The sequence below is a fragment of the Triplophysa rosa genome, linkage group LG19, assembly GCF_024868665.1.
Source record: "Triplophysa rosa linkage group LG19, Trosa_1v2, whole genome shotgun sequence".
Taxonomy (NCBI): Eukaryota; Metazoa; Chordata; class Actinopteri; order Cypriniformes; family Nemacheilidae; genus Triplophysa; species Triplophysa rosa.
In genome coordinates this window covers 13,778,478-13,801,063 of record NC_079908.1, presented here as the reverse complement: position 1 = coordinate 13,801,063, position 22,586 = coordinate 13,778,478, and the positions used below count along the sequence as shown (strand labels likewise).

Sequence of the window (22,586 nt, the reverse complement as noted above, 5' to 3'; positions counted from 1 at the left end):
GCTTCCTCATCTCTGTCTGTAGTCTGTGGTCTCATGAGACCACGGTGGAGGCCATTGATAAAACGTCATGTCTCATCTCTTTCCTGCTTTCTTTCTTTATGTCTTTATAAACTCCTTGCTTTAAACATTTTCTCTTGTAGTTTCTGGGTTATAACACTGGTCGAGCTCAACCCTCTGAGCTCATCTGAGAGTCAAAATCTGGCTAGGTGTGAGTAAGGTTAAGGCTTTGTCTGATTGATAACTGTTGACGGATTAGTACACCAGTCATCATTTATTCACCATTGTGTCTTTTTTTGGTGAAGCAAATAATTTCCTCATGCTTTAGATTTTGGAATGAGTTCATACCTTTGGAACTTTAATAACCACATTTATTTTCATTATTTAAAGTTGCCAAGTATTCGAAAATGCATCTTTAGTGTCAATAGAAAATCACATGAGTTTGGAACAACAATGACAGAATTTTTATTTTTGGCTCTCCCATTCCTTTAATAGTGTGTCTGTTTATGTGGGTGTGTATGTTTGTGTGTGCGCGTGGAACACAGCTTATTAGGTGTGAATGGAGACAGGGATGTGCTGGGGAATGTGTTTGTGTTTGGAAAACCGCCTGACACTCATTTGTGAAGCAGTGAAAAACATTGGCAGCCTGGAGGAGCCTTAGCCCACTTCCCAGTCTCATATTTCAAATCCTCTTAGTTGAGGAAGATGATAGTGCTGTGAAAATGGAGATGATCATGTTTACTTTAAACAATGCTTAACAACAGCCTGATGCCCGGGGAATTCCTTTAATAACAAGGAATTGGGTGTAGGAGTCAATGCAGTGCCCTCCTGTTGTAATGGGGTGCGAGATGTCACCTGGTGTGTTCTCTCACCTCTGTTACCCAGCAGGCGGTACGTTGTTTAGGACATCCGGTCAATTTTACAGTAAAAACAATAAACAATGGGGGTTTAGTGATCCATTAATCTGGATTGGTGTATCGCAGTGGTTCTCAAACTTTTTCGTTGTAAGGCCCCCTTTGTGTTAAGTGCATCGCTTTGCGGCCCCCCATATAAAGACGTATAATCTTAAACTTAGAATTTTAATTAAACCGAAAACATTCAGTTATACAATGCTGGAACCTCAATTCGTTTGGTTGGTGGTGTCATTTTTCTGATGTTTGATTGCATAAAATCTATGATAAATTTCTATATTTCATAAAATGCCACAAAATCTGTGGCCCCCCTGGATCCATCTTGGGGCCCCCCAGGGGGCCACGGCCCCCAGTTTGAGAACCACTGGTGTATCGATTACAGTACCAAAGCAACCTGGTGGTAAGCTTATTGTGATTAAACTCACTACTTACAGCAATAATAAAAAATCTTTGAGAACATTAGCTTCTCATAAAAAACAGCCTGTTAAATGAAACTATGCTCTTACAGCAAAGAAATGCTGCTTAAGTCATTTAAATACACATTGGCATTTTCAAGCCCTTCACAGAAGTTGCCTTGCCTCTGGAATTCACTAAACCGCTTTTCATTCCACCTCCATTTACGTTCAGATTTGTTGAGGAAATATTCGCGTTTGTCCTCAGTTAGAGGTGTTTGTCTCCCTGCTTTTGTGTTCAGCCGAATTGGTGTTAAATACCACAGCAGGAGCGACTTAAAAAGGAAAGAACTGGCAACTCACATGTACGCTACCACACAGCACACCGACGCTCATTAGGGACCGCTGCCCCCTTTCAAAGCAACAGAATCTTCAGAGAGACATCAAGAGAAAGAGACGGAGGCTGTCTAGAAAGAGAAAAAAACAGAGATTTGGAATGAAACGGTACAAAATCTTCATGGAATATGATTGCTGGCATTAGTAACAGGTTCCTTTAGCATGAGAATTTACTGACCCTGTTGTAAAGCCAGCGTAGTGCTCACTAGCACATGTTGTGTTTTACATTTTTTCCTAGCATGAGATATTGGTGTGCTGGTGTTTCCAAAATGCCTTTTTTCAATAAGCTTAGAGAAAACTGAAGTAGACAGAGATGAGACAGTTGCTGAAATACACGATAATATTGATCTAGAAGTGGGCTGTAGATAGTTTAGTATAGTTGTAATATAGTTTGAAAGAAAAATGTTGATCTCCAATTTTTTTATTTCCAAATTTATGATCTTGGCAAATCAAAGTCTTGAGATGTATTGTTGGTGATTACACACAAGTGTTAGGGAGACATATAGACAAATGTAAACAAAGCTGGTCTACACTTTAAAAAATTAACAGTAAGTTCAACTTAAAAAAATTACTTCAATTGGTAAAAATTACGTTTTTCCAAATTAATTTTACTAGGTCAGTTGCACTTGAATAGTTTGTGTTCATTCAACCCTACAATTGACATTGATCTAACTTAATTTTACTGCATTTCAACTTAAACATATTAATTTTTCTCAAATTATTATATTTCATTACCTGCAAGTAAAGACCTTATAATTCCAAACCTAATATTGCATAAAAGTACCATTTTTATTATTTGTGAATTATTTATTTTCCTGAAAATTCTAGTAAATGTTATCACAAGACTTAAATTGCTTTAGAAATATTTATTAACATTAATTCAGTCATTCATTCATTCATTCAATAAACTGTCAGTATTTTCCTCAATCTGGACATACAATTACACATTCGTACAAGACATACACATACAAACCTACATCTTGACAGGCTTACAAACAATAAAATAACTGAAACATCAGAAGTAGATTACACATGCATTAATGATGATGAAATGTACACATAGTGTGTTTGAATGAATGTCTCTCATGGATCTTGCAGATCAAGCTAAAAGAGTACTTTCAGGAACACCTCAAAAGGGATTTGAAGGAGTTTCAGATAAGACAGGTTGATAATGTACATCATACGCAGAATCAGGGCACAAACTGATTTAACTGAAGTCAAACGATTCAAAACTTGAATCCCTCGAACGCAATGCTAGTGTCAGCAGGTGGTTCATGAAGTTCTCAATCCTTCAGAGTAGTGAAACACCGCCATGATAAAATGCTTAAAGTCACCCTCACATCTGTCTTGTTATCCTAAAAGTAGTGTATATATGTATATATATATATATATGATCATTTCCATTGCCTTTTGCTATCACAACTACAAAATTAATCACAAAATAAATAAATATTGAATATGCTGACAATTAGACTTACGAGGTGATTCTTGATGAGGTCTTCAGGACTTTCTCACAGTAAAAGATAAGGGCCTTCAGAAAACTTGTCTCGGGTGAATGTTTACAGTCTGTGATAAAGCAATTGTGGTTACTTTTTTATTTAAAAAATCTAACTAAACTAACAAAAATGAGATTTTACAAATATGTGATCGAAATGGGGACACGAAAATATTAATTTATAAAAAATATATTTATAACTGACCATATCTGGTCCTGCAGGTATGTCACAACATGAAGCTAGCTCTCCAGACTGCCTTGAATGCGCTCCGGAGTGTTTGTCGAGGCTGTGGATTACATATAAAGTTACTGTTTCATAACCTTGATACCTTGTAATATTAACTGAGTAAGAACATGTGAACAATTTAAATCATACTGAAATAAATAATTGAAAACAAATGATCATACGCTTAATCTCAAAATTAGATTGAGACTTTAGCCTGGATTCCAGAGACAGGGTCACATATTAGCTACTAACAATTATAGAACAATTTTTATAGAAATGACTTACCATGTAAGGTATCACAAAAGTGTTCCCATTAAACAGCATCAAAAAGCTTTAGGTCCTAAGGAGAGAAAAAATGATAAGTGGTCCAAAAGTGTTTGCTATAAATCAAGTAATAAATTAGATGTGTAAATACAGATTTCTACTACAAAACATCATGATTGTAAAACCCTTAGTCTTTGAAACGTATTTTTCATTCAAGCCCTAACATTTTTCCTAGACAAAGCAGCTAGGTAAATGAAGATAACGTTAAACACAAGATTAGAGACTTACATCGTTGTTTTGGGCGAGAAATATATTAACAAATTACAGCAAACGTGTTAATACGCTGAAATCCTCTCAGTCTTGAGCGTTCTGTCCCGTTCCCCATGCGCTTCCCGCCTAGCGTTTCAAATATCCCGCGAGTCGAGATATTGACAAACGGAAAGATTACATCTATCATATAGTTTGATAGACGGAAAGATAACATGCCTAGTTTAAATTAATTTAGACACATGCTCCCAACATCCAAACTGAATACATCCATCTACACCACATTTCGGAAAGCAAAAGACTAAATAAAATAGACTCAAATAATTTTAGCTTTCCAACAAACACCCATGTTCACTTTTTACAGTGTAGAAGAACTTTCGAGCTTTTTAACAAATTACCACCAATAGAACATTTATAACCGAATCAAAATCTGAAAAATATTTTGACGAATATATTTAACTATATATATAAAATTAAAAAATAATACAATTTTAAAATTAACCAGAAATGCTTCTGGACCAGTGTTTGCATCTTGCAAAGTGGTCTATAAATTACTTTTTGCTAGGAGACATCTGAGAAACAGAAGACCTAAGCAAAACTTTCCATGTAATCCAGGAGAAACAACTGAGAAATTAAAGAGATCTTGTTTGTGATTTTTACTTTCCTATGGGATCATGGGAATCTGGTTTAAGCCGGTCTTTTCAGCCGGGATACTATGAAATAAAATAATAAGAGTAAAATTTCACCCTTTTCGTGTCTCCTAATGTGCCTTACATCTGTTTGGCATTCAAAACTTTGGACTTAAGTCTGTAATTTTTCTCCAAATATACCTGGAGAACTAGAAAAACATTCAGGTTTTATAGCTGCCCCTTGTCTTTCAAGCCCGTTTTGAAGCAGGGCCTGAATGTCTAAGACCTGGACAGGAAGTCCTAAATCCAAAGATGCGGAGGAGGAGGCGGAGCTTGTGCAGCCAGATGGTGCTAAATACTGATTAAACCCTGGATCTTTGAACCCCATAGATCTCTCCAATTAGCCATTGTGTGGAGGACAGGATGAAGTGGAGAGGGGCAGGAGGCCCCCTGTGAGTCCTTAAGCTCGGCTTTGTCACCTGACACTTCCCCCGTGCTAACAGGCTTGCAAGAGTCTCTTCAGAAGACTCTAAAACATTCGAGTGGCTGAATTTCAGCGTGGCAAGTGTAGAGGGACAAGAGCCAGCAGGCGCAATTCTGGGACTCAAGAGCGGGTGAATGTGTGCGCCTTTGTGACGGATCTCCCGTGGCCTTGTGATTGGTTGTTCCTCATCGAGATTTCTGAAGTTTCCTTTGTGTTTCATTATATCGTCTAAGGATTTGTTTTTTCTCATGCTTTCTCTGTGACCCGTCCTGTCTTTTCCTTTCTGTAAATCCTAATGTTTATCCTCATGCCAGAGGTGTGGTAATGTAAGATCTCTTGTTAATACGGACGTGCTTTCGATTAGTTTGGGAAGAAAAGAGGATTAGCTCTGTTTTACCTGCTGTGGGAAAAAAGCAACATCATTGGTCTCCCATCTTTCACCGAGTCCATCAAACTGTGCACGGCGGCCTGCCAAGACCTGTTCTCAAATGAGCCTATATTCACACCGTTTCAAAATGCAACCCAAACCTGCCTTTGTGCCTATACCATGATCCAAGTCAAACACACACACACACACACACACACACACACACACACACACACACACACACACACACACACACACACACACACACACACACACACACACACACACACACACACACACACACACACACACACAGGTAATCCCACTTACCACCCATCTGTAAACTTCACCCTCCCTTCAGCGTGCTGACTATGAGTGATCGCTTCTCCTTGTGGGTCTGAAAGTAATTCCTCTGAAGGATAAATAAACTAGGAGAGCCTTTGTCTGGTTAACTCAAGGTCCCCAGCAAACACAGAAATTGCCCACCAGGCTGTTCTCTATACCTGTTGAAAGAAAAATTCACCCTTGATTTAGTGGAAACCTGAAGCCCGCGGAACAAATAAGCAATGTTTCCATCATGGCAGCTTGAGGACGACGGAGGATTCATTGCTCAATGTCTCAGCACGCTGGCTTAAAGGAATAGTTCACCCAAAAATGAAAATTATGTCATTATTCACTCGCCCTCAAATTGTTTCAAATCTGTATAGAAATTGTTGTTCTGCTGAACACAGAGAAAGATATTTGTAAGAACATTTGTAACCAAACGGTTCTGGGGCACCATTGACTACCATAGTAGGAAAAGAAAACTACTAGGTTAGTTAACGGTGACCCAGAACTGTTTGCTTTCCCACATTCTTTAAAATATCTTATTTTGTGTTCAACAGAACAAAGAAATGTATACATGCTTGAGGGTTAGTAAATGATGACATAAATTTCATTTTCGGGTGAACTATTCCTTTAAAATCAAAAATTGACAGAAATGACAGAATTGTCATTTTAAGGTGAACTACTCCTTTAACACTAATCATTTACTCACCTTCTTGTCATTTTGAACCTTTGTGACTTTCTTTCCTCTGCAAAACGCAAAAGATATTTTGAAGAATGTTGGTAACCAAAAACGTTGGTCCCCATTCACTTCTATTGTAATTACACAAAACCAATGCAAGTCAATGGGGACCAACGGTTTTCTGTTACCAACATTCTTCAAAATATCTTCTTTTAAGTTCTGCAGAAGAATGACAGTCATACAGGTTTGAAATGTCAAGAGGGTTAGTAAATGACAGAATTTTCATTTTAGGGTGAACTACTCTTAAGTCTATATAAAAAGACTTAAAAATTGATTTTATTAACAAATTCTCTTTTTTCTAATACTGTATGTACTATATATATCAGCTTTTACATCTGTTTAGGTCCTTGTCTTTTAGGTTTCAGCATTGGCTATTGAAAACTCATATCGGTCGATGGCTATATAACACACAATCAGTTGAACTGAATTGGTCGTTGAGTCTTTCTACAGCTAAGCAAGTATGTATGTGTTAAGCAGCTGTGTTGATAGAAGCTCGATGAGCAGCGTGTTGAGAACCGCTTTATGAACGTTAAGTGTGCGCAAAAAAACCCTCTAAAGTCTGTTGACTGATCCCTGTTGACACTGTTTTCATGTTTCCCGCTGCCCTCTGGGTGCTGGGGTTTGCGAAGCGATGCCAGGCTTCTATCTGTTCGTACATCACCAAATAGCTCGTACTGACATTGAACCAACACAAAAGGCTGATGGCCCTGCTTTTCTTAGAAACATGTTAAAAAAAGAACTCCCCCACCACATATGATCGTGTAAGCTGAACACTATCCAGTCGCCTGTTGTCAATAATGTAGCAATCGTAAATTGTTCTTTATTGTGGTGGAAAATGTCTCATAAGTGGAGTAGTTTACAGGAAAAGCTGTAATACAGTCATCTCTCCATGTGGTATAAGAGGGGATAAACATGCCTGTCATTCACAGAGGTTGTGGTTTAATACACGACACCGAATGGATCCTTCTGTGTCCCCCATATGATGGGACAGGGTCGCTATATTAATCTGTTAAAGTGACAACAGTGGGGGCTTTAGGAGGCCGACAATAGAAAGGTAGCTGGCACATACCATGGATGCATATGTGAGATTGTGGATTAAATCTGGCGGTGTGGTGTTCGGAATGGGACGCTAATGACTTTAGCAGGCCCAGACAGACCACTGAAGGCAAAGATATTGAACGAATTGATATTTACACAGGACCTTAGTCAGGTTAGATGCTGTATTTAATCTGATGCATATGAAAACAAGGCTGTGATGGATAGAACCCATTTATTTAGTCAGTCCTTTTAGTAGGTAATAGTTTGAGTGTCTTTTCATTTAATTTCGCAAACCATGTAAAGAGTAATAGTATGTTTTATTTATTTATATATTTATTTTTATGGGTGTAATGGTACACTCTATAATAAACAACACTATAATAAACAATACTGGCTTCAAGATAGTAGAAATAATAATTAAATCTTTAAAATGATTTCAATTTAAATTCATTTAAATAATTAAATTTCCAAAACAATCATTTTCATTTTTTGGGTGTACATACAATTGAAATCGCAAAGGTTAAATGTTAATTAATGTAATGTAAATGTAAATTATGTCAAAAGAAAAAAATATAATCGAATAGGTCTTTTGCTGAAAATGAAATGTAATTTAATTTTACAGAAAATAAAAAAATTACACAAAATTTTACACAAAATAACGCACAATTTTAATTAAGCAAAGTAAACCCTAAGAGAGAGCTTGTTAAAATCACACAAAAAAACATTTGGATCAAACATCATATTGTAAAAAATATCACAATACCTCTGCAGTTATGTGTATATATATATATATATATATATACTGTATATATATATACAGAAGAATATTCACCAAAAGCACATTGCAAACAAATAATTCATGAAGATGGACATTGATGAGGCTTGAAATATATTTAGTTGTCAGAACAAATTGCCCTCATTTTAAACAGACTGTCTTAACGGTTTAGATTTTACTTCGTGAAATTCAATGGCGACTAACCTGGCTAAAGAAATGAACGCTTCCAATTCCAAGCCAATCATATTCTGCAGATGAACGTTCAATAAGTTTAACATGACGATATCACCTTTGTCTTTGTTCAACAAAAATATATTCGCCATGGATTTATTACCCTCGCATTGGCAACCTCTAATTCTTAACTTCAAAGAATACCGCAGCGTCCAATATTCCATCATATTCCACTTCTTATTCCAGGATGTTATGCTATGATGTCAATCATACAACCACAGCCCATAATAAATATTTTCTCACAAGAGCTTGTTGAACTTGGAAGTCTCGGTTCTTTAATGCAGATAGCAGAGGAAGTTTCCGGAATGAGGGGAAAGATCTGCCTCCACTAAAAACACAGTTGAGTCAGACGTGGAATGTCCTGCTGCAGTGTGTTATATACTGCACTCGACGCGCTGTTTATTAGCTTGATGGTGGAGATAGAGAACATCTGTATCAAAGGTCCATCCTTCATTTTTCCTTCATAGGCACAGCGTTGTTTCGCTCGCTGTGATACGAGCATCTGGACTGGAGGCAGGAATAACAGGATCAGATTTATGGAAAAGTGTTTCTTTCTACATTTAATCACCTGTCATCAGATAGAGTTCATAAATCCTGCTGATTATATGGGTTGGGGCTGCCCATATCCAGGCCTGTGAAGGGAAAATGAACTTTCCAGAAATCTGTTTGGCTATTCTGTCTGTACAACACAATATGTGTTGCATCAGTGAGCTAATCCTTCCAAGCCAGTATGAAGTAAATTCAAATAAGGTCTGGAAGGTGTTGCTTCTGGAAGCTGTTAGACTATATCTGGTCAATACCATGAAGGAACATACAGGTCAGGTCAGGTATGCTCAGGGAATAAAGATTTTGGTGGGTGAAATAAAATACTTTTAAAGTAATATGTCGTCGCTGTCCTTCCAAAAACTCAGATGTCCAAATTCGCAACCCAAATACTGGGTTGTCAAAGTTGACAAGCACTTTTAAATACTTTTTATTGGTTAGATTTTTGCAAAACCCAGTGAAAAACATAAAGGGTGACTAATGATAATGATTTATGGCACAAAATAAAAATAACGAAATATGGAGATGCAAGGTTTCTGAAGGACAGCAGCAATGTACTTTGGTACAATGTAATACTTATTTAGTTTTTTCCTCACGTGAAGATGGGATAGCATACAACAAATTACAAGACAAAAAAATATGTGTAATAAAAGAACAAACTAAGAAAAATGCTCAATATAAACAATACACAATTGCCAATGGTCAATCTATACAATAATAAAACCTGTATGCAATAAAAACAATTTCAGTAAACACAGTTAAAACTTTAACCTGTGATGTGACATGTTATGCTGAAAAGCAATAATTAAAAAATGATCAAACAAATTTTGCTCTTTGTTTAGTGCAGCTTTTATTACCTTTTATGAATTAATTTAGACTGCAAGAAATATTTGTGCTTTTCAATATAATTTATCAGAGTGCACGACCGTGAGCTGGTGAAGGTTATTAAAACTGTTGAAAAGGAAATAGCGAGTAGATGTACACTTACATATTTATATTCCTTTTAACCTGGCTTGATTAAAAGAAGAAGAAAAAAACATTTTTAGAAGCAATAAATGTTATTTTCCCTTTTCAAGTTGGCTGGCTCCATTAAAGTCATGTGTAGGAATTTTAAAACTTTCCCTTAAATTATGACTGTTGAGTATGGCTGGAAAGCAAGCTAAGTCTTCAGTGCGTGTGGATGTGTGTGTAGCTGTGTGTTGGCTCTGGGCCCTGCAGGGTGTGTTAGCTGGCCGGCCGGCTGATGGAGGAGGCTCTGACGGGGCCGCTGAGGGTTCTGATGAACTGGGCTGAATGGAGGAGATTGAGAGCAGCAGGTGTGGGGGGGGGGGAGCCTGAGCACGGCATGCCCGGCACTCTGAGGGGACTCTATGTTTAGATGTTACATTACGTTACGTGTGCTGTTTTTTTTGGAGCTGCCACGTTTGTTGAAGGTAAAAAACGTTTCTGTGCCAGCTTTTGGACCACCCTCTTTCTCTGTAAAAAAATTCAGAATAGCAAATATACTGTAGCTGGTCCCCATCACGGGATGCAAGTATTCCTATAGCACAACTGGTGCATGATGATAACAACATCAAGGACATGAGTTCAACGGTAACACTTTACAATAAGGTTGTATCTGTTAACATTAGTAAACGCAATAACATGAACTAACAATAAGCAATGGAGTTTTTCATCATTTATTATTTTTTGTTGATGTTAGTTACTGTCAATACAATTATATGTGTTAGTTTATGGTGCGTTAACTAATGTTAACAGATACAACATTTGATTTTACAAATGTTGACGTAAATGCTGACATTAAGATGAATTAATGCTGTAAAATTATTGTTCATTGTTAGTTCACGTTAGGTAATGCACTTGTTAACAAAATACAACCTTATTGTATAACCTTACACATACTAATAAAAACGTGGGGTATAGATTTGCACTGTAGGGCATTTTTGAATAAAAGCATATGCGGAACGTAAATGCAAATAATGTGACCCGCATGGATATGACGAGATCTTGTAGTTTTAAACAGGAAAGCTGTAAAGCCACCATACCTTTCTCACCGTGCCAATGCCACCCCGTTGATTAAAGTGCAATTTCTGGAAAATCACCCTGGTAATATTCCCACACAGCTTTTTAATAGGACATAAACAAACGTGTTGCTCCGTAGACTATTTTAAATCACCCGTAAATCAGTGGGCGAGCATTGCGGACAATTAGCACGGGCTGTTGATTAAAGCCAGACTTTGTGGCTTGCTAACTGCCTCTCCTCTACTTTAATGGATTCAATGCTGTCTTGATTGGGTGTAGAGGGGCTTTGCCCGGGGCGATGTAAACCGATCCGGCCAGAGCGAGTCGCGGAATGGCCCCTCTGGGAGAGGTCAGCTCTCTAGCCTGCTGTGAAGGCAGGTTCATGTTTACATAGATGTCCGTGGACACAGACTTCCAGCCTGTTCTATCTCACCTGTGCCGTTGAGCTGTTGTTTGTTGTGCTCGACAAATAATCCGGGCTGGTAGATTCATCCGTTCGCCGTGTATTTGGGGCATACGCCTGCTAGATGGGTGATCCCAGGGTTAGCGCTGTCATCCTATTGAGTCTCTTTTGAATATGGAGTAATAATGGGCAACCCGTGACCCCCGACCCCAAGTTGTGACCTCAGGTGGTCCCAATGTTGCAATAAGGCCACTAGAGTATATTTGGTGCCAAGCGCTGCTGTCAGTCTGGATATTTGAGATCTATATAGAATCTACTCAACAAAGTGGATCCACTCAGTGTAATGAGGATTTTAATCTAAAGAAGTGTGTCGATGTAAAATAGCGCACATCCGTGAAGTCCACAAGGCCAGAGGGCATCCAATTCGAGATTTTATGTTTCGGAAGGGAACGCTGTGCTGTATTTTTCATTAGACAGCAGGGTTTTAGCGCATTCGAAGGTCAGCCGTCTGTTTATTGAATTTATGTGTATGTTTATATAGGGTTAACCACAGAATCAACTTTTTGCTTGATGAGTGACATATACCATAATGCACTTCAGTTATCACAATGACATGAGGGCAGGAAGATTAACCTGTGCCGCTGTGAATACCTTCCACATATCATACATGTTAGACAAGCAACAATCTCACCCAAGCCGATATACGTGTTCTCACTCACTCATGTGGTCTTGCCGTATCACTTTCGTCTTCTTTTCACATATCCACCCATAAATAGCTAGCTCCTTTCTTCTCTAATCCAGAAATATATAGACGTGCCTCCCACAAACAGCAATATGTTTTTAATGTAAGGCACCATATATCTTGTCCCTTTAAGAAAGTCTCTCGGAGCGTTTTCCATGGGAAACTCGGCTCGGGCCTTTTTTCTCTCACCTTCATCAGTCTTTTGAGGCGTCCGCCAAGCCAGCACAGCTTGAAGTCCTGGCAGGCTATTGTTTGACTGTGATGTTAATGCTTCTGGGCAGACATTCTTTTGGAAGGGGTGAATGAGTGATATCTGAGGCGTCGGGAGATGTACGGTTGCCTCCCGACTGAATGATAGGACAACTGTGTGAGGGCTGCTCCACCGCTGCTGTGAGAGATGTAACCTGAGGAGGTGATCCTCCATCTGTGCCACTGAAAGGCCTGGAGGGCTTGAGGTTTTGTTGCCCTACACCCCTGGGAGACATGTCAGTCATTGCCTCAAGAGCGCCCTCTACAGGAATATGTGTTGTAGGTGTGCTTAAGATTTACCTCAGATACGTAATAATGCTCTATTGTACTCAGGCTTTGGTCGGCTTGTGATGGGCGTTTTGTTTAAAATGCTGTTTTTATCACTGAAACATAAAAATAGATGTTTTAACGATGTTATCAGAAAGTACGTGTGAACGAAAAGTGTTATTTAATAAAATCTCTTGAAATTGTTCTCAAATTGCTTTGAAAGTATCGCCTGGGGTGTATTTTGCTCTGGTAGTGGTAATATCAACTATTTTTTGACCGATGAAACTCGACAACTTGATCCGTTTTCCTCTTGCTTTGTTAACAAACTTCTCCTTTTAAACAAAAGACCTGCCATCTGTTTTTCCAGTCTATTTCACTGTGGTCCCCTGCCGTTGTTGATCTAAGTTTTATTGTTTTACCACACCTCAAACGCTCCATATACTTCAAAACAAAAAAACTTGACCTCTGAACTCTGAGAATGCGTAGACTGGTGCGGTAAATGACACAAAACACTACATCAGGCATTATAGAATGAAATCGATGTAGTTTATTCTCTCTGTCTCCAATATACAGCCGCAGAGAAATATTAAGAGAGCATTTGAAAATCGGTTTTTGGTTAAGTTCAACTATTATTTTTATGTGATAACCTCAATTTTTATCAAAGTTTCCATGTGTCTTGTCATGCTGAGTTTTGGTCGCTCCTGAGGTTTGATTTTGTTGAAATTCAACAGACACTGCACAGGAATGGCCACAGAGATCTAGAAATGCTGATTAAGTAAACAGTTGGGTTAGGTCTCTTAAAATTGCGGTCTCTTAATTTTTCCCACGGCTGTATATTCTCTCTCATGCCTAAAAAGTTTACCACGCGAACACGTGACCCTCTCCTGATGCTTGCTTGCTTGTTTTTGTCCGTTTTCTTCCTTTCATTTGAAACTCAATGGCAGCTTCAGAGAGCTCTTTTGATTTAATTGGCTTCCTCTGGAAATTCTTGAGTGAAGAGCCTCCTTCATTTTTCATTCCATTGTTAAGACTGAGGAATCTGACCTTGGAATGAACCAACTAGAATCATGAACTCCTGGAGACCACAGCCTCCTGGTGCCCAGCCTTTCTGTAGACTCAGGTCTGCCCCGGTCATCACCCATCAACCTCTGTTTGAGCATACTGAGAGACTGAAAAGAAGGATTATCCTAACGGGAGTTTATTGTTGCACGACTTGTTCTGATGCCGCCGTGTGCCATGTTTGTGCATAGAAATGGCTAAATGAGTTGCTTTCTCACTGATAATGATGAATTGACACATTACTGTGTGGCTTATTGACCAGCCGGCCTATTGCTCTTCGGTCGCATGAAAGGAGGAGTGAATGAACATCAACATTGATGAGTTGTTTGTCTGTTAGTTGGTCTAATGGGGTCAGATCTCTTTATAATTTACGGGCTCTCGTCAGATAGATGTTTTGAAACAGAGGGCTGAGGTGTATTATAATGTGACACAATGTTGCTATGAGTCTTTTCATTCATTGATTTCGTATACAGACACATTTTTTGGGGTGGTGTTGTCCAATAAACATTTGCTATTTATAATCTGATGCTATTTTTAAAACAGAAATATTATATTTCTGTCTTATCATTTTATATATTCTTTTTTTATTACATTATATTTGATATATTTATATATGATCACATTTTGTATTATTTATAATATATATTCATATAATTAATCATATACAGTATATTATTTATTGTCATTGTATATTTTATATTATTATTTGTTTATTTATTTACATATGTCCATATGTATGTGAATCTGTGTGTTAGTATATTTCATATAATGGGCAGGTGAAAGGGGATTTGCCTATGGCTAAGTGCAGGGCAAATTTATAACTTAATTTAAGATGTTGAATGACAAAAGCGGAATTTCCCACAATCCCTTGCTTTGTAACTAGACACCAGTTGGGCAAAAGACACAGAATCATATTGATTTTTGTCAGCACTAGACTGAATCATGCCATTTCAGAAAATGCATTTAGTCAGGAAATAGCTTATTTCTTCTCGGGCATTAGCAAAAACACAGACTGTCAAAAAATGTTAATTAAATTCATTACATGTTGATTAATTCCATTCTTTTGCTGTGAAAAGCCTTTAAATAAAAAGAGTCAAACCATTTCATTATACAGACAGCAATGAAAAGACAAAGTGGCTTCAGAAGTCTTATTTTTGCATGCAACACAAATAACTTTCACATGCCAAATTTTGAGCTGGACCCCTCGGACTGAGCTTTCCCAGGAAGTACAAAGAAAAAATCAGCAGAAATTTCACTTTCCATTCCGATGATGTAGCTCCCAAGTGTAGTAAACAATAGTTGTTCAAAATAGCCCTAAAGTGCTTGCAGACTTTGAGCAACATCGAAGCACCGCCGAACAGACACACACACACGTGCGTACAGTACACACAAACCACCGCCAGCCCTTCCTAACCTACAGGGACACTCTGTATTCCAGCAGTGTGTTTGAAATCCACATAATGATAATCTGATAGGTCTTGAGCTCCATCTGCTCTCAATAGTCTTTTATTGTCCATAATGAGTGGAAATCTTTGTGTCAGTGTGCCCAGCTGTGCTTCTGTCCACAGCAGGATCGCAACGCTAACCTCACATTAGCCCCAAAGCTCATCTACTTCTCTCCAGGGTTCCTGCTGGGTGTCCATTGGCTCCAGCTCTTCTCCATAACTCAGTCCGAATCACTCAACGCCCCAAAAATTCCCACCGAATACTGCACCACCGCCTTCAGGTTTACAAGTCGAGTCACCAGACCACAGTCACGTTCGCTTACCTCACTTTACGCAGTCACGTTGACTTACGGTCTGACGGTCTTTGCGGAAAATGTTTCGTGTGTGGCTCTACAAACATTATATTACCGTGGTTAAACGTGAGTGTCTGATAATGTCTGTTTTAGTCTGTAAAAAAAATCCTTGGATTTTATCCACCTCAGTATCAAGCTGGTTTAAAATCTGGGAGGTCGATTGTCGCAAAGAACAGAAAGGATCAACAGCCAATGAAATGACGCATGTGTGAAAAAGCGCAAAAGGAGGGCGAGGCAACGGGAAATGGGAACAAAACAAAACATCAAAATGCAACGTCTCGCCTAGATTTTTTCTTGTTGAGAACGAATTTTGGGGTCACTGCTAAATTCGGGTGGGGGGAGTGTAATGGGCAGAAGTTAGTCTTTAAATGTGTGCACAAAGACGAGATTGAGTCAGTAGTGTTTGCTTGGCGAGTGTATCCATCTCCACTAAACTGTTCAAAAACCAACCTTATATGGAGCCTAGGGGAGTTTGTGTTTTTAAATTGCTTCCTCGTCAAAATGAATCCGGCACATTCCGTTGACATCCATGTTTGGTTTGGTCCTCCTGAGGTCATCTCAATTTACAATAAACAAGATGTAAATCTGAAGTACTTGCCTGTTTTGGCACGAGAGATGCGCCTTTTTTCCTCTGAAAATTCCTCGGAGTGCCATATTTCAACCTGTCATATCTCGCCCATGGAAAAGTCATTCTTTCAGGCGTATTTAAAGCAGCGTTGTCAACGGCAAGATTATGAATTTCCCCCGTGATTCTCGGCGAGCCCCGGCGAACTGAGATTGGATGATTTACGTGCTTTCACATTTGTGGTAATTGCCCTCAAATAAGTGGCTTCCTCCAGAAGTGGTCTTTTTGTGAAGTAGGGTCTCGATGGCTCGTAAAACATACGAATGAGAATAACTGCGTTGGTAATGTGTCATATTGTATGCTCTGCTTTCTCTTGTGGTTTGTTCACGACGGCCTCTTTTGTTTCCGTCTTCATCGCAGGTTCTACAGGGGAGACTACCACATAGACGTTTGCATTAATGATTATTTGGACGTCTACTGTCCTCACTACATTGACACGGTTCCTGAGGAGAGGACGGAACGGTACGTTCTCTACATGGTCAACTACGATGGTTATAGTTCCTGTGACCACACGGCCAAAGGTTTCAAGCGCTGGGAGTGCAATCGACCCCATTCGCCCAACGGGCCCCTGAAGTTCTCTGAGAAATTTCAGCTCTTCACGCCTTTCTCACTGGGGTTTGAATTTCGGCCAGGCAGAGAATACTACTATATCTGTGAGTATCACAATTTAACATGATATAACGTACATTGGTATACAAAAAAGTACACTTTTGGGAGAAAAAATATGTCTGATGTCGAACAAAATGGCTGATTGGGATTAGCAGGTTTTAGCAACATTTGGCAACCACAAAATCTCACTTAAACAGTGCGTCTTTTGCATTTACAAGCATCATTAAAACAAGGTTTTTGTGAAGTATTTTTTGCATGCTTTCTTTAAAATAAAAGCCACCTGGTTTTGATATATTTTGTCACGCAATGCCATGTTTGTACGCATATGGTGTTATGTATCCACAATTCAACACTGTAAATGTTAAATAGATTTGTAAGGTCAGTTTTCAGTTTATATGTGGGAAAGGTTGCGTGGAAAAGTATTTTGTATTAGCATCCTCGCGGCGGATAATGCAACTGGAGTCCTAAATTTAATGATATACTTTAAGGACGAGTATCCGATTACGAGCACGGAAGAAAGGAAGCCATTGCCAAGTACGACTTTGTTTTTCAGAAGTCTTGGCAAACAGACTACAAGGAAAACACGAACCTCAGGGAAAAACATCTTGACTTTAGTGGTCTTCCTCTGAAGAGTCTTTGTTACAGGCTCCCAGTCTCAGCTTTCGTTTGCTCGTGAGAGGGTTCTTAAAAACAAGCATCTAAACCCATGTTTTTACAACTGGAGTCAGATCCCTACAGGGCGGGAACGGGAAGACAAAATAAAGCACAGGAGCAGCCCCGACTGCTCGGACTGCTCGCTGGCGAGATGGGTTCATTTATGCAGGCACACGCAGGAGATGTGGAGCGTTTGATTTAGCAGAATCTGACCTGATGATCTGACAGATCTCATGGGTGCATAAAACAATGGACATGTTTTTGATGGGATGTGAAAGGAAGGAATTGGACAGTGAAGAGGGGGAAGTGGTAGAAAGAAGAGATAAGTACACCCAGCGCCAGCAAGAAAGATAGGAATGCACGCTAAACAGCGTTTAGGGGTTAGATCGCAGCAGGTGATAAGAATGTTTTGCATGGATGTGGGTGTCTATCGGAGACATTGCAACATAGTAAAATGGCTTTTTTTCCCTGAAGGCCTTTGAGGGGTGGATAATAGGACAGAGGTTCTCGTCTGAAGTGTAAAAGCCTCATAGTAGCTTTCGGGGCATCAGTTGACGTGTGATGGAAAACAAGTACTCCTAGTGCTGTTTCACTACTCAGTTTCATGATTCAATTGTTATGAATTCTGTCAAGCCGAGAGGAAGTTTGTCTGTTTGTATGAAATTACAAGTAAAGGGAATGTAAAATAAACAACCTGTCAGCGTTCAGGGTTGTAGAGGGATTGCTCAATCCATATGGCCACTTTGTGGAACTTTCATCATATCAGAAAATATTTGTGATATTTTACATTTTAGGAGGTTATAAAGCAAAGTTAGTTAGTTTCTGTTTATTTCTGTTTATTGAAGTCAAATAAAATATTGGCCTAAAATTATTGGAAAAACTTGAACGAAAAATTGAAATGTTGCCTCAGAAATAAACTGAAATAAGACATTAGAATTGGAATAATAAAGAAAACCTAAAATAAAAATAAATTAATTTTATATAGTGACAAAAAAATAAACAAAACAATAATAAAATGACAAAAGCTTAGAAGAAAATTGCAACAAATGTAACAAAAATCTAAAAACAAAAGCTTATTTAAAATATTAATAAAACTACAGTAAAACTAAAAACAAGACCATAATAACTCTACTGTAAGGTTGAATAAATCAATTTTTAAATACCAGTAAATATAATATAAAGGTCAATTATATTTTAATATATTATATTGTATATTACATTATTAAAATATAAAAAAAATATTTTGGAATGTATTTTTGTTATTTTTTAATATATTTGTAATTTGTTGTATATACATCTTAAGAACATTTCTTGATTACAACTTTTTTGAAGAATTCATATATTATAATAAATATTATAATATGATTTTTTATACATATTGAGGAACTTTTTGGGGTCAAAAACTTCTTTGCCCTGGCTATAAGTTGCTATAAATTATAGCCTGTTTAAAGAAATATGTAGCTTTTTTGAAACTAAGGTATACTCTGATTCTATTTGAAAGTCAATAGATGTCTGCCCCTCTATGATTTAAGACAGAATGTCTTTGTTAACTGGTGTGGTTGCTAATCATTCTGAGTGAGGGGTCGCTCCAGGAGAGCAGAGGGGTGACACCCTGGGTCTCCGTGCTGTCAGTCACCGGGGCCCGGCCCGCTCAGGAAGCGATCAGTGGGGGATCAGAGGGCCTGGCCCTCCAGGTCAAATGTGAACATGCTCTGATGACTGCAGTTGAACTCGAAATCTTAAAGGGCTCAAGGCACCATGTTTTTCCAATATGGCCAATGTGGAAGTCTGATCTTAATCTCAGAGGATAGAAATCCAATTTCAAGGGAAGGTTTTTAGTCGGCCTCTCCCTCCTGTGCGAAAGGGGCTGACGGCAGGCCGGGCTGTCTGATACGAGCCCGCTTCAAAAGACCAGTCCCTTCATCTTCATAATACTGTAAGATAAACCGAAAACATTCCAACTGTAGGCTTAAAGCACAGATCTGATTTGTTGCTTCGATAAGAATCCCGTACTTTGCGGTTTACTTATAAGTGGCGTAGTCGTTACCTTCGCCAAAATTATTGTGTGCGTAACAAAGCGCTCAAGAATGCGCAAGGATGGAGATAGGTGCGCGTCTTATCTCCGAGACCGAGCGTAAATCCAGCTTTCCCTCATTTATCAAACTTCTAGGTTACATCAGATCTCATCTCTAAACCCATAGCTGGAATAGTGGTGTCTTGGGAGGTTTATTGCCCCCGGCCGTCGGCAGCTCGGGCGGATAACTACACAGGGATCTGATGTCAGCCATGTGGGAAGGGAAACATGGATGAGCAGCCTCGGACCATGATAGTGTAGGGTGTCTTTGAATAAGCAAAGTTGGTGTAGTAGTCTAGTCTTAATGTCTGCCAACGAGGTAAGTTACACGCCACATGCTGACAGAAGGAGGATTTCAAAGACCGAGAGAACCAGAGTTGACACGCAAGACGCCAATGAAATCACCCTAATACTGCCAAGACTTTTAATTATTGTTTTGTGTACAAGAAATGGCGAGAGCTTTGAAATTAGAGCGTTCTTGTTGAAAAATGCTATTTTGGAGTCGCACTACTCGGGGTCCAATATTAACAAACACCAAGTGCCAAATGAGAGCCAAAATTGGCTTTTGTGTGTAAATGAAACAGTTTCTTGCAAGAGGCTGTTGACTTTTTCACATTCTAATAATAGTCTGTCCCTTCCAGGTGAATTTTGCCAAATTTGCCAGTGCAATATTTATATTGCCAGTGGAATAATCATATATTGAACATTTGGTCTTTACATTTTTTTTTTATAAACAATTGACCTCAACTGTAATGAGAAACTAAAATAATCCCATTGTCATGATTGCAAAAAACTAGGGCTGTCAAACGATTAATCGCGATTAATCCCATCCAGAATAAAAGTTTGTGTTTACATAATATATATCTGTGTACTGTGCATAATAATTTTTTAGTTATTAACACATACACATACATGCATATATTTAAGGAAAATCTAAAAATTAATAAACATTTATATATAATTTCAATTATAGTAAATATAAATAAATACATGTAAATATTTCCTAAATATGTATTCTTGTGTATGTGTTTGTATTTATAAATACAAAATTAATATGCACAGTACACAGACATGTATATTATGTAAACACAAACTTTTATTCTGGGTGCGATTAATCACGATTAATCGTTTGACAGCCCTACAAAAACCACTTAAATCCAAAATACAGTTTCATGGCCGGTAATGAATATTTATAGCTGATAAAGTTTCTCAATTGATTGACCATTTGCAGCTATGGCATAAAGTCAATGACAGCACTCATATACATCCACTGACATGCACTGTAGATGTCGAGATTGAGTTGCAGATTTCTGATCTGATGTTTCCAATCAACACTGAAATCCTGCTCCAAGCTAGACCAGACTTGAGAATGAGACAAAAGCAATTTCACCCGAATCAAAGTAAATATGCTTGCGGGGACACGATTAAGGGCTCAAACCCCCTGTATGTCAGTATAGACGGCACATAAGCACATTGATTTAACCCAACCTCTCCCTGCAGTCATGAGGGTGTGGGGATGAGGGAGAGAGAGAGTGAGCAGATTAAGTGCAGCTGGAGACCCCACACAGCAGGGAATCATGTGTGTCGAGGCAAAAACGGCCATGGTGCATTATGGGAATGTCTGCACGCTCGGGGATGAGCCAGACGGTTAATGATGAAAAGAGATATAACTCTCCCTGCATTTTTTATAGGCATAAAAATCTGGTATAGCGTCGTCTTGACACTTTTATGACAGTTTAGTGTTACAAGTGTGTCTGAGAACACATTTAAAATGCAAAACCTAATTTAAACCTGATCATAAACAAAGACTTTTGGAATTTGAAAAAATTGAAAGCAGAAATGTTACGATGTAAATTAAAGAAGACATTTTTGACTCTGCACTTTTGTAGGTGACTAATTCAATTTGTGCAGATTTGTGACTTTCACCATGTTAACACCTTCACACACAAGATGGCCTTGAACGTTTGTGACCCTGTCTGTGAAAACCCAAATGAAGTCATTTTTTGCGATTTGCTGTTTTCTACATAAAACCATCCTACATAATGTAAAGAGCATTCTTTAAAAAATATAACCTTGATACCTTTAATATTTTCTGAGTAAGGCCATGTCAAAAATTTTAATAAGAGTGAAATGAATGGTTGAAATCAAACTTTGATGCTCATTTTGGGACTTCAGCTTGGATTTCACAGACTTGGTTGCATTTTCAGATGCATAATGGGATGACTAATCAACACGATTTTTCACAAATTCACTCATTATAATGCACAGCATTGTTAGCAAATAATAATTTGTTCAATTAAAATGTTCATTATTTAAAGTGTTAATAAATATATATTTTGATATTCAAAAGCAATGCATATAACATGGTGTGTGAGTTAGGCCTGGATGGGTTGGTGTAAAGTTCATCAGTTCACATGCACTGGTGATATGACCTGCAGGGTGAACAGAAGTCATGTGTATCATCACAGCTGATTACAGAGCTTTTAGTGGCAGGTGTGGCTTTCTGCCTATGATCTGTCATTTGCAGCTGTTGATGTTACCAGTCGCCAATACAGCTTTAAGTAGCAGGTGTTGATGTATGTAGTGACCACTCAACGTCTAAGAGGCCTGTGGAAAGGTCACATCCAGTGGATTCAGACGAGCCAGGACGGTTTAGCACGAATTTGCTCCCATTAATAAATATTTAGAACGGCTGTTAGTGGTGCTTCTTTAATAAATATCTATTGCTAATAAACAACATAGTCAAATCAAGATCAGTTCATTTTTCTACCGCTAGTGACCATATAGATAGAAGCGTATATAGTGCAAACATTAGTCTTTCCTTTATGATTGTGTCAGATAATGCAAATTTTAAGCATCCAGCAAAACAAAACGCCCGACCCCTTTTGTTTTTCTTTCGTCCACCAGAAAACATTCGCTGTGGAAATGCACGTATACATCAATGAAAGCGGTTTCTCCAATTGAATTATCAAGAACATGTTGTATCGCCTATATGGAAATTGC

The 22,586-nt window shown here is 38.4% G+C and overlaps 1 protein-coding gene across 2 annotated transcripts in view; it reads left to right on the top strand.

Annotated features, from left to right (window-relative positions):
• The window catches only part of efna5a (ephrin-A5a), a 53,300-nt gene that overhangs the window by 26,384 nt on the left and 4,330 nt on the right, over positions 1-22,586 (top strand). Inside the window, exons 1-2 of one of the 2 annotated variants that reach the window (XM_057360187.1) lie at positions 16,345-16,428; positions 16,607-16,899. In XM_057360187.1, the coding sequence (XP_057216170.1) occupies positions 16,403-16,428; positions 16,607-16,899 (319 nt within the window). In that variant the 5' untranslated portion in view covers positions 16,345-16,402. Of the gene's footprint in view, positions 1-16,344; positions 16,429-16,606; positions 16,900-22,586 lie in introns of those variants that run through there. The other variant, XM_057360186.1, reaches the window with a different exon arrangement.